The sequence below is a fragment of the Mus pahari genome, chromosome 1 (genome assembly GCF_900095145.1).
Source record: "Mus pahari chromosome 1, PAHARI_EIJ_v1.1, whole genome shotgun sequence".
Taxonomy (NCBI): domain Eukaryota; kingdom Metazoa; phylum Chordata; class Mammalia; order Rodentia; family Muridae; genus Mus; species Mus pahari.
Genome location: NC_034590.1, coordinates 151822186 through 151834630, shown reverse-complemented (window position 1 = coordinate 151834630; position 12445 = coordinate 151822186). Strand labels below are relative to the sequence as shown.

The 12445-nt window shown below is 44.8% G+C and overlaps 1 protein-coding gene across 42 annotated transcripts in view; it reads left to right on the top strand.

The window, feature by feature from the left end:
* Sorbs1 (sorbin and SH3 domain containing 1) overlaps positions 1-12445 on the top strand; it is a 223240-nt gene that overhangs the window by 101388 nt on the left and 109407 nt on the right. For 41 of the 42 annotated variants that reach the window (XM_029532539.1, XM_029532563.1, XM_029532559.1 and 38 more), the window contains one exon: positions 11105-11157. In XM_029532539.1, the coding sequence (XP_029388399.1) occupies positions 11148-11157 (10 nt within the window). In that variant the 5' untranslated portion in view covers positions 11105-11147. Of the gene's footprint in view, positions 1-6496; positions 6891-11104; positions 11158-12445 lie in introns of those variants that run through there. The other variant, XM_029532538.1, reaches the window with a different exon arrangement.

Genomic DNA, 12445 nt, shown 5'->3' with positions numbered 1-12445 from the left:
TCTTCTGGTTTGTCTGAAGACAGCTACAGTGTACTCATATACATAAGATAAATAAATCTTAAAAAATATACGAGTAAGAATATCTCTCTAGGGTAGGCCCTATATCTAATTTTGGTTGACAAGAGTGACCAACCTCTCAGTGCCACAGATAAAGTGCTCTGAAGTAATCCATCAGTGTGTGCTCAGTGCAGTCTGTGTAGGAGGAGTGTCTTGCTTTAGGCAGGTACTGTTTTACAACTTTAAATTTATTTATTTATTTAACTTATATTTTTACATTTTTATGTGTATGAATATTTTGCCTGTGTGATTGTATATGTACCATGTATATGCTTGGTGCCCACAAGCGTTAGAAGAGGGCTTTGGTCCCTTAGAACTGGAGTCATGGATGGTTATGAGCCACCATGTGGGTGTTAGGGATTGAACCCATGTTCTTTGCAAGTGCTCTCAATTGCTAAGCCATCTTTCCAGGCCCGTCATTTTGACTGTTCATTGAGTCTTGCTGTTGTTACTGAGGCTCAGTTTTTCCATTGTAAGGAGGTTTTGAGGATTAGAAATGACGTATGTAAAGTGGCTGGTTCCCAGCCAGCTTTGGGGAAATGCAGACCGTCCATCTGTTTGTTTAGTAGTGTGAAAGCAGGGGCTTCTCATGAATGTATCATGTGTCCATAGTGATGGTTTGGTTTCTTGAGACATGCCCTTCCGAGGGGGCAGTTACCCAGGGTTTTGCATGGGAAGGTCAAGCTGGGGACTTAATTCTTGGTGCTTGATAACTACTGCAGTTGGTAAAGCCTGGTGCAGACAGCAGTAGCAGCATCCACCTCAGGATGAGGGCTTGTAACCAGCTGTCTGGCCACATAATAAACAGAGGATTAGAAAGGCCAGCCTGCTGCCTTCTCTGTGACAGTACTTCTCCTGTTACCCTGCCGTTAACATGTAAATGCATATTTTAAAACTTTAACCTGGAGAAGAACAACTTATTAAATTAGGTGTTATTAATCTCATCTTCTAAGTCAGTAAAATAAAGCAGACAAATTAAGGGGTTTTCTAACTTAAACAGCCCTGGCCAGATTTGGCTCAAATCTATTTCTTCTGGCTCTGGTTAGCTTCCAGCAGCTGCTAAGCACCACATGAGTCTGGAATAAGAGTGGGCCCCAGATACCAAAAGGCCAGCCACTCTACCTGAAGCCGAGATGTTGTTTTCGTTGTGTATTAATTTCCTGTATTAAAGTATCGATGCTATGACATGCCATGCTGCTTCAGGCAGTCTGGTTTGATAGGCAGCATAGGTTTGAGCACAGGTGATTGCTTGCTGTCAGCTTGGTGCTTCAGTGAACGCTTTGGAGGTTTTACTCTTAAAGAAAACCCACCTCAGGAGCTTGCATTCTATTATCAGATGCTTGGGTGCAGTTTTGATACCTGATTGTTAAAAAAAACAAAACAAAAAAAAAACAAAACAAAAAAAAAAAACAAAAAAAAAACCAGCCTAACATTAATAAAAGGAAGAAGGAATTAGAGAAGAATAGTTAATGTAATCCTGTGTGCACAGCCGGAGTTGGGGCAGCCTTACAGTTACCACAGTTAGACAGGAATGGTCCTTGGCCTCAAACTGTGACTTTGGGGTTATTGATTTGGGGCCTGTGTATACATGTTCCACTTCAGCTATTAGGCAAATACCGTTGAGAAGTGAGGCGTTCTCGGAAAAGATAATGTTTTCAGTGTTCTGTGTTGACTTTGGGGTAGGTCAGTATACTGTTCAGTGATATTTGAAAATTTAAGGAAAACAAGCAAATTTTGAATAAGTCAGTATTATGAATTGAGGCATTTAGGTTTATGTATTTGCAGAAGACACAAAATCCTTTTAGTGAATGGAGCCCGTGTTCTCTCATTCCTGAGCATGGCATGGCCTGTACTGTAAAGGTCTGTGTTACATAGGATGTGGTGAACCAATGGCCTCAGGGAATTCATAGCATGTGAGGAAGGTGGAACAGCAACTGTGTGGACTGTCTGTTAGCACTGACAGTCCTGCTGTGTGGGAGACCCGGGCTTCTGCCATTCCTGGAGGCCAGCAGGCCCCTGTCCAAAGGCTTTCCTAGGCCTGTTGTTCAGCCCCACACAGCACTCATTGTTCAGTCCCACTTACCTGCGTGTGGCCCATGGCCCAGCCTGGACTCTGCAGGGAATTGGAGAGGCACCCATTGGTGATTTCTCAGTGGGTTCCCGTTGTGTTGTGACCCCTTCAGAAAGCATGTGGTGTCTCTGCCAGGGGCCTGCCCGTATTTTAAGACTATGTATAAATCTTTGTGACGATGCTTTACTTTTATCTAATGAGTTTGGGAATCTGCCCTGTTTTGAATTCTCTAGATTGTCTTAAGGGAAGAGCTCCAAATTCACTGGATGCCGCAGTCAGACAGTTTTGTTTGGGTTCTGTAGACAGGACCATATTTGGGAAACACAAAGGGACTAGTTTTCACTTTTAAGGCTTGTCTTGGTTAACAATGCATGTTTAAGAACCTTTGTATGCCCTGAGTTGCACGTATAACGGGATTGTGAAGTAGCTAAGGCTTCTGGAATGCTAAGACAGAGGAGCAGGGAATTGGCAGGAGGAGGGAAGGTTAGTGTCTCAGGGAGGGGCTGTGTGTGTTGTTGCCTGTCAGTCCCTGTAACCCTCTTAAAATGAGATATTTGGTGCAGTCGCTTCTTTAGGAAATCTGGCAGAACCTTTGAGTCACTCCATGTCCCCTGAGTCCTCATAAGGAGTTACAGTGGAGTAGCCTGGCCTCACAAGCAAAAGCAGTAGATATGATTAATGTTAGAACTCTGCACGTCAGGTCACCAGTTAATCCAGTGGAAAAGGGCATCGTGTGGAGTTCTCATAGACAAGATTATTAGTCACAGTTTTTTAGTTTGTCTGCTAGAATTTTCTCTTGAAAGTTTAAAGATTACAGGTATCAAATATGAGCTAAGAAAAATTACTTTTCATGAAAAAAAAAAAGTCTTACAGGTTGAATATCCCTGATTTTTTTTTTTAAAGATTTATTTATTTATATGAGTACACTGTCACTGTCCTCAGACACACCAGAAGAGGACATCAGATCCTATTACAGATGGTTGGGAGCCACCATGTGGTTGCTGGGAATTGAACTCAGGACCTCTAGAAGAGCAGTTGGTGCTCTTAACCGCTGAGCCATCTCTCCAGCCCCACATCTCTGATCTTAAAGCCCCAAATCTGAAATGCTCTAAAACCCAAAACTTTGACTGCCAGAGTGATATCACAAGTAGAAAGGCCCAACTCTGTCTCATGTGATGGGTGGAAAGCAAATGCGGAGAGTGCTGTAGATTGATTTTTGGCCTATAGCCATTAGGCGTGATGAAATTTCATGTAGATCTTAGAACCCTCATTCATTTCATTTTTATGCAAATACTAGATATCCCAAAATGTGAACATTCAAAATAGTCTAGTTTCACACATTTTGGGCAATTTTGCTGTTTTTCGGTTTAGTTTTGTTTGGCTTTGTCAACTTGACACAAGAGTCGCCTGAGCAGAGGGAATCTCAAATTAGGAATTGCCTCCTTCAGACTGGCCTATGAGGAAGTCTAAAGGGCATTTTCTTGATTTCATATTGATGTAGGAGGGCCTAGCCCCCTGTGTGAAGTGCCATTTCTAGGTGGGTGGGTCCTGATGGCTTGGACATGGTCTATCTTGTCATGTATGCTACACATAGAGTTAGAGTGTATGGGTCCTGTGGCATGTTAAGATCAGTGTTTTTTTTTTTTTTTTTTTTATACAACTGTGACATTTGGGGTAACTTTAGAAATAATGCAACTGGTTAGTTGAAATCTTTTATATTTATTCATTCTTAGATTCTTCCCAGTCACACTTTGTCCAGATTGTCACCAGAAGAGACGTCTGACTGTTTCACTGTCTGTAGAGTTGTGGGTCCCTTGTCAGATCTGCCACAGGGCTCAGCTGCTCGGGGAGGGGAGTTTGATTGCACTAACCCCACACCTCCCCAGCAGGGTGTTAGGCTGTAGGCACCACTTGGGCTTAGGAAGCACTGTCTGAGGTGTGGGATAGCCAGAGCCTGCCGCAAGGCTAGGGCTGTGGAGTTCTCAGACCCTTGGACACTCAGGTGCACAGAGTGGGGGCCTGAGGGCTGGGGGTAGCCTGGGGACAGGTGGAAAAGAGGAGCTCCAGCTGGTCCCACTGGGAGAGTCCTTGGCTGGACGGTGGCAGTCTTGGTGGCGGTTGTGACTGGGAGTGCAGAGAGGCCTTCTATGGAAGATTAGCAGCGGGTTTTATAGGTGAAGGCCTTCTCCATGACTCCCCAGGGCGAATCCCAATGAAAAGAAACGGTCTGTGGTCAAATCATTTATTACCGTGGTCAAAGTGGATGCATAAAACCCTACTTCACTTCTCAGGGTGGGCTTGAGATTAAATACCTTATGAAGGGAGGAATGTCTGGGAAGGGAAGCTTATTGGCTACGCCCTCCATTCCTCTAGGTATCTCATTGGCATGGAGATCTCTGTCTCGAGCCTATATGACCTGTAGTCATATCTCTTTTATGTGAGACGCATGTCATGTGTTCCAAGTCAGGAGTCTGGCAGCGAGGGGTGGGGTAACCTAAGCCTCAGGTGTGTGCCCACCGAGTCTCTGGGTCTTGAGCTGTTCTACCTTACCAAACATCCTGGCGTGGATTTCCATCCCACACGCATCTTCCAGGCACACCTCCTGTCCAGCGTCTTGTGATGGTCTTAGAAGCAGCAGTGGAGCCAGGCACTGTCCCGGTGCTTAGTATTTGCTAAAGGAACACTGTTGTAGATTGGTGGACTTGGCTGACAAATGGTTTTCCTTTTTGTGCTGCCTGACTAACTTTTGGGGCAAGAGATGCTCTTGTTGGAAACAGATACAGGAGTTCTTTCTTGCTCAAGTCAGCACGTGGGGTAGGAGGGGTCTGAGGCTTCTTAAAGTCAAGCATGGTCTAGAACTTTGAGGGTGGAGCTGAGTGGTAGGTATGAGGGTACAGGGGCAAGGAAAAGGAAGAGCTGGGAAGAACAGCTTTACCAGGTCTGGTAGTGGAGGGGTTGTGGAGGGGGTAGTGAGGGAGGAGAGAGGATGGTGCCCTTAGAAATATTCTCAGGGGACAGATTTTTTTCCTCACCAGCGCTATTGGATGCTCGGTCTGCCCCAGGCTTCCTAGTCGATGTTAGGGAACAGAGATGACTACTGGCCACCCTGCCAGCCGGGTGAGCTCTGTCTGGTGGACTTTGTGTAAGGCAGCAGGGACAAGGCAGGCAGAAAAGGATTAGGAGTGGAGTGGACCCAGCCAGGCCTTGGATCTCCTTGTCTGGGCTTTGTATTGGGCAACGAGGGGTGGGTACCATTGGAAGGTTCTAAAGTGATACAGATTGTTAGGTAACTGTAGAGGGCTGGCATTCCAAACCCTGATGGCGGAGGCTGTCCTGAGAAAGGAGATGTGCCGTAGAAGGCAAGTGTGTAGAAGGGCCGGAGAAACGGCGCCATGGTTAAGAACATTCTAGAAGACCTAAGTTAGGCTCCTTGGTTGGGTCACTCACGACTGCCTGTAATTCCAGGTCCAGGGAATCCAACACCCTCTTCTATAAGTAAATAAAAATATAAAACAAATCTTTAAAACTAAGAAGTTGGTCGAAGGGAGACTTAAAACAAAATAAAACTATAACTCAGTATTTGGAAGACGTGGGTCAAATTCCAGACTTGTGAACTCTGTATTTTGTAGCCATAGACCTCATTTATCAGAGGAAAACCCAGGAAGTCAACACTAATGAGATTGCCAAAGGCATAATTGCCAAAGTGAAAATGATGGTGCGGAGTGGGTGGGTTCGAGCCTGTCCAGCGGCCTGGGGCTCATGAGAGCCTCCTCCCATGGAACACTGGATATGGGACACTATGGATATGGGACACTATGGATATGAGACATTATGGATATGGGACACTGGATATGGGACACTATGGATATGGGCCAGAGGCCTGCAGTCATCTTGTTCTGAGCCCATGAACCCTGAAGGAAGTGAGTATGGAGCCAGAAAGGAGTAAGGGCCAGCTCCGTGACCCTGTGGCCACGAGCTTCTGGAAGACCCACAGGAGACCTGGCCTTGCAGGAGGATCCTTATTGCCCACTCCTGTCATTCGTTGTCAACACTCAGGGGTCAGAATGTGCTTGTGGGAAGGAAGAAGGAGTTAACTGTCTTCAATGTAGTCCGTAGACCTGAGCGGCTCTGTCTAGCACAGAAATTGTTGGACTTGGCTGAGGGTGTTCACGGGAGACCTTTCTAAAAACCGCTTCAGATAATTGGTTAGAACGGAAACGGAGTTGGACGGACTCCAGGAGGAAATGGGAAGATGTAGGGGGTGGCCTTTTTGACATGTTTTTCCTAGGACTCCCTCCCCCAGAAACCACCAGCCTGTTGTATTCCAAGCCCCCAGCTGATTCTTGGGATTCCAGATCGAAGCGAATGACGGGGCCAAGCCTATCCTGGTTTCTTCCCCTTGAAAGGAAGTTTCTGCAGCTCAGAGTTAGCCTCTCCACTTTCTGAAGAGCCTTCTGCCCTCCGTCCAACAATGCAGAGAGTGAATTTGAAGGGAAATGGCATTAATAGCAGTTGAGAAGGTACTGTTGAGTAGTTGGAGAGACGTGCCTTTCTGGCAGGGGATAGACAAATCCTGAGCAATGAAGCTGGGTACCGTTCTGGGGCTCAGCAGGCTGCCTGCCCTTCTCAAGGCATCGGAAATAGCTGCCTGTACCTAAAGCCCATCTCAGATTGGATTTCAGAGATTGAACATTTGTTCTGAGGGGAGCTGGCTCCATTTTAAGCAACTGCAGCAGAGTAGAGGAGTCTTGTCTATTTAAAGGTAAGACTCTACAGGTAGGTCTTCCTGGCTGAGTGGGCACAGGGGCAAAGCTCATTCATGACTGTTTGTAGTCTTGTCTTACATTGGGGATAGAGGGCATCATGAAGACAGAACACCGTGGTACTGAGGAGAGTGTGCTGTGTGAGAGGCTAACTGAGCCTCCTTCTCTGGTAAGACTTCCTTTCTACAAATTTGGTTTCTCCAGCTGTGTATCGCCAGACTGTCCACGTAGGGGCTTATCTTCTTAGTGAATAGCTCATGTTTAGTTTCTTGATCCTGTTTCAGCTGGAAGCATGAGTGTGACTTTTGATTGTTAGCCGATTATTCATTCTTTGTCATCAAAGCTCGCCTTAGAATTACAGGATCTTAGAAGTGAAGAGGCCCCGGCGGAACTGTTGATGATCGGGATCCTCGTTCTGAACTGTGAAGATTGTTCACATCTTGTTCTTGTATGGAATGTCTGTGTTGGTGCTGTACTGTGCTGCCCAAGTATGGTAGGGTCAGCAGCTCTAGGTGTAGGATGGTGGCTTGTCTCTCTCTCTCTCTCTGGCCCACCCAAGCTGGCCCAACCAAGCTAGGTTCCTAGGAAATAAATGACCATTTGCAGTTGATTGGTTTTGATACTAGGAGGAGTCATTTTTATCTTTTGGGCTTTTACCCAAAGGCTCCTGGGTATGCCACTATTTGTTCAACCAAATCGTGTTTTAGAGCATGGCCTAAAAGTAAATTTTAGCAACTAAGTGCCAGAAGGTTTGTGTGCTTGTTTCTTGGTGCAAATGCACAAGTCTACATGAGCCAGAGGTCAATGCAGGGTACCTATTTGAATCCCTTCTCTACCCCATTTTTGAGACAGGGTCTCTCACTGACCCTGGAGCTGACCAGTTAGCTAGTCTGGTCTAGTTGGCCAGCAAGTCCCAGGGCCCTCCTGACTCGACCTCCCCAGTACCGGCATTACAGACACTTGGTCTTTTATGGTGTGCTGGGGAGCCATACTTTAGTCACAGTGTTAGAGGGCAAGTGCGTTACTGGCCGGGCCATCTCCCCAGTGAGGTTTGTTATGTAAAATAAATATTTGAGTTCTACATCTGATGTAATTAATTCTTTATTATTTTTAAAGAAACCCCAACAACAGAGAGCAGCGACCTCTTGCCTGGGGCTCAGCTGGCTTTCTCCATTCTGTTCAGTCAAGGAGGAATGGTGCCATCTACAGTGGGCAGGTCTTCCTACCCCAATTAACATAATTAACATAATATCTCACAGGTATTTGCAGAGGCCCATGATTCTCAGTTCTGTCAAGCTGACAATTCACAATAATCCTCACACTTGTGACACTTTTATGCATAGAATGTCCTTTGGTCTCACTTACTGCTATTCCTAGTATCTTTCTTGACCCTCATCTCTGGTTCCTTAACTCTTTCCAATTGTGCTTTTACACCTTTTCTTCAAAAGACAGAACAACAACGAATGCTGAACTAAAATTCTACATATGAAACCATGTTATTTTTTGAGTGTGGTTTATTTCACATAATAGGATCTCTAGTTTTGTTTCCCTACAAAGGACATAATTCTTCTTAGTTGCAAATTACTACTTCACTGTTAGACTTGGCACCTTTCTCATTCATGCACTGATGCACGCCAAGGCTTCCATGATCTGGCTTTTGTGAAGAGTGGCTTAAGAATGAAGATGGGGAGGTGTCTTCACATAACTGTGTCATGTGGTAGTTCTCTCCTGGGGTCTCGGGAGGAGCTCTTCAGTGATTCCCACCATGGCCTTACTGATGTCCTTTCTCATCAGAGGTGTATTGAGTTGTCACCAGCATTGGGTTTTGTTCTATTGACAGTGGCTGCTCTTTTGGGATGCCATTGCCCATCCTTCCAGTTGTGCATGTCTTGGCTGGTGGATGAGTTTCTACCAGGAAGCAAACGGCTTGATCTTGTTTTTGAGAGCATGTAACTGGCTCTAGCATCTGTAACTGGCAAGTGGAGGCCTGTACGTCTGGGTGGTTGTTGAAGGGTTGGACTGATTTCTTCTTCGTTTTGTTGTTGTACAGGTTTGCTATTTTTACTGAATTGGGGATGTTTGGACCAAAATTGGAATTCGTTAACCTGTCCTGCTCGACATTTTTCTTTTAGGAACTGACTCTGCATTGGTAATTGAAGTTGTAGAATTTCTCACTCAGTTGACTTTTGAGTTTTATCTGTCTGCTTACTTGACTCATTGAGGTTTTGGTGATGTTGAAAACTAGGCCTGAATTCTTTGTCTAACATTTCATCCATTTCAGTATCCTTGGATACTGGTGTGAGGATGAAAGTGCAGAGGTGCCCTGGGTGGGAGGAGCCAGTCGGAGCTCAAGGCCTTCATTTTGAAGTCTGTAAAACATTGGTGAGAGAAATCAAGGAAGACCTGGCTAAAGGAAGAGAAAGACCTTGCTCAGTCACTGGAGCACTAAATATTGTGGAAATGTTAGTTTGCTCCCAAGTGATTACCAAATCTACAAAATTCTGCTAGAAATTCAGCAGAATTTTTCTTTCTTTTCCTTAATTCTGTTCCTCTGAGAAAAAAACACTGTGAAAAATTTAAACTTCACATGAAAATGCAAAAGACGTAGCTGGGTATACCAGCCCTAGGAAGGTCAAGGTAAGATGATCTCAGCAGGTTTGAGGCAGATTAGGGCTATCCAGTGAGCTATAGTTTGGCCTGGCTTACAGTGTAAAATCCTATCTCAAAAATAAAACAAAACAAGACACATGAGAAATGTAAAGGATCAAAAATGGCAAAAAAAATTTTGAATAGGGATGAAGTAGACAAACTGATTTCAGGGTTATGTAGGAAGTAGTAAGCAAGCTAGTGGGCTATTGGATAGAGATAGCTCAGTGGGTAGAGCAGAGTCCAGAAGGGGACTTACACATATAAAGATAACCACTGGTGTTTTGAAAGGGTTATACTAAACATGAGAAGGTAGACAAAAAAGGTTATATGTACGTGGTACCATCTGTAGAAGATCCTAGAAAATTGTCAAACCATGGGGATGCTAAGTAAGTGGTCAATGGTTCCTAAGAGCTTGGTGGGACATACTTAGATGTAAGGTGACATCGTGACCTTTCCTGGGGACGATGGGAATGCTGTATGTTGTGACTTTGGTGGTAATTATAGGGTCTTGTTTATTTGTCAATATTATAGTGTGTTCGTGCGTGTGTGTGTGTGTGTGTGTGTGTGTGTGTGTGTGTGCCTACATATAGTCTCCTATATGAGTACAAATCAGACCCAACCCTGCTTAATTTCAGATGAGATTGGGCACGATTAAAATTGTATGGTTGTACACAACATACCATCATATGTAGTGAAGACTGGCCTCAAACTTACTATGTGGGGAGGACGACCTTAAACTCCTGATCCTTCTGCATGTACCTCCCTGGGATTACAGGCACACACCTCTACAGCCAACTTACTTGTCAGAGCATATTAATTCATACAGTTTGATTTGAGCATCAATGTAATTTAGAGGTCGAGTCTTTAGTTAGTGTACCCTTGAAACTCTGGGCTTGATCTTCATTACTATCCAAGCCATCCAAACCAAAACAGATGGATGCCTTTTGTTAGAGACAGATGATAATGAAAGGTCACACATTGTAAGCTTCCTTTGGTTTGAGACCTCTTAATTCTGAGGGATATCCACTTGAACATTGATGATAATGTCTGCCCATAAGCAAGAAGGGCAGTGCCAAGGCACTTGGCCCCTGATTCCGGCTGCCTAGTTTCTGTGATCAACCGCAGCATAGTTAGGCAAGCTATGTCACCTCCATGTGCCTCTGTGTTAGTGCTTGGCTGTCATGAGTCAAATTATTTAAAGCACCTAGAACATTTCCTGGTACATTGTGAGCACCCACTGTAAACATCCACAATTATATATTAACCTCTGATGATAGTATTTTGTTTGTTTTGTTTTGTTTTGTTTGAACATTTACAAAGTTATAATTTTTTTAATTGACTTGCTGCTTGAAGAGATCTGGGATTGTATCTAAACATTGCCAGGCTGACAAAGTAAAGCAAGGAAGTTTAGTGAGATGCCCCAAGTCCTTGAAATCTGTGACTAGTGGTGAACCGGAAGCCTGGCCAGCCGCGCGTGGCTCCCAGTTCAGCTCTGTTTGACACTATCTGTGGGGACTTATCATTCGGCTGCTGTTCATCAACTCCCTTGTGTGCTTTTCTGCAGAGCCCTCCAGAGCTGCATCTGGGAAGACTCGCCTGCCTCCAGCATGAGTTCTGGTAAGTCATTTCACATTCCCCTTTCTCTCGTCCAATCACAAAACTGCAGACTTCACTGAGAGTTCTGTATATCTTAAGGTCACCAACAGCAACATTACCACTTACAATGCAAATGATTTTCCCACCCACAATTATGAAGAACTGTACCATACACTGTGTATACAAGGTCTGCTTTACAAGAGCCCCCTTTCCTTTCAGTGAGATATAATTGACGTACAATGAGCTGCAGTTATTTTAAATATATGTTTGATAAAATTTGGCACATTTTCACACCTTTGTGGCATTTCTTAATCTAGATGATTGATGCAAAATACACAATTTAATCATGTTTATCCCCAGACTGTGGGCTAACCAAACACTTCCTTTATCCGGCATGTAGAACAGCTAAGTTATGCTTTTAAGAGTCAAGATCTAAATAAAAGTGTTTCAAGTATTTTTAGTCTTGGATGGGGATGGAAATCTTAGAGCAGGGGAGACAGAACGGGGGACAGATCTCTGTGGCTTATGCACCTGAGATTCTTCAGTGTCCAGCTTGGAGACGTTTCCTTCCAGGGAATAGGTCCCACCGTGGTCTCCTTAACCTGCAGGTAGGGATGGAAGGCAGGGGACCACATGTGTATGTCACTCAGGATTCTTCTGATCCTGCACCTTACTGAGAGTATTTTCAGAGACCTCTATAGGTTGAAAAGTCTTTCCTATTTATTTACATACAGTGCTTGTTTAGCCAAGTCCTGACGTGTGTGGGCCCGTGTGTGGCGAGGTCTGGGAGGGCTCTGGAGCAGGGCACTTCAGGGCTGCACGTTTCCTCATGTGCCTCATGTGCAGCTTGGGTCCGTGCCAGAAGTGCCTTGGCTTCTCTGCTGTGAGGTGGATATTGTAGTAGCACTGACTCATGGGGAGTTTTCTGACACCGAGTGTAGCAACACTCTTAGTGTGCTGAGCACGGGGCATGACGGGATCTGCACATGCGTGGTAACTTGTTCATTTTAGCCTGGAGTTCCTCCTTGCAGAGTGATGTACTTGGTTTGCCTTGGGCCCCTTCGGTGTGTTTTCTGTGCCACAGTAGACATGGATGCTGTTTGCCGACTCAGTTGCTTTGATTTGCCTCTTGGGTCAGTCCTTTGTTTTCAGACACAGTGTCATATAGCCCAGGCTGGCCTTGAACTCTCCTTGGATGGAGGCAAGGATGACCTGGAACTCTTTCTTTCTTTCTTTCTTTCTTTCTTTCTTTCTTTCTTTCTTTCTTTCTTTCTTTCTTTCTTTCTTCCTTCCTTCCTTCCTTCCTTCC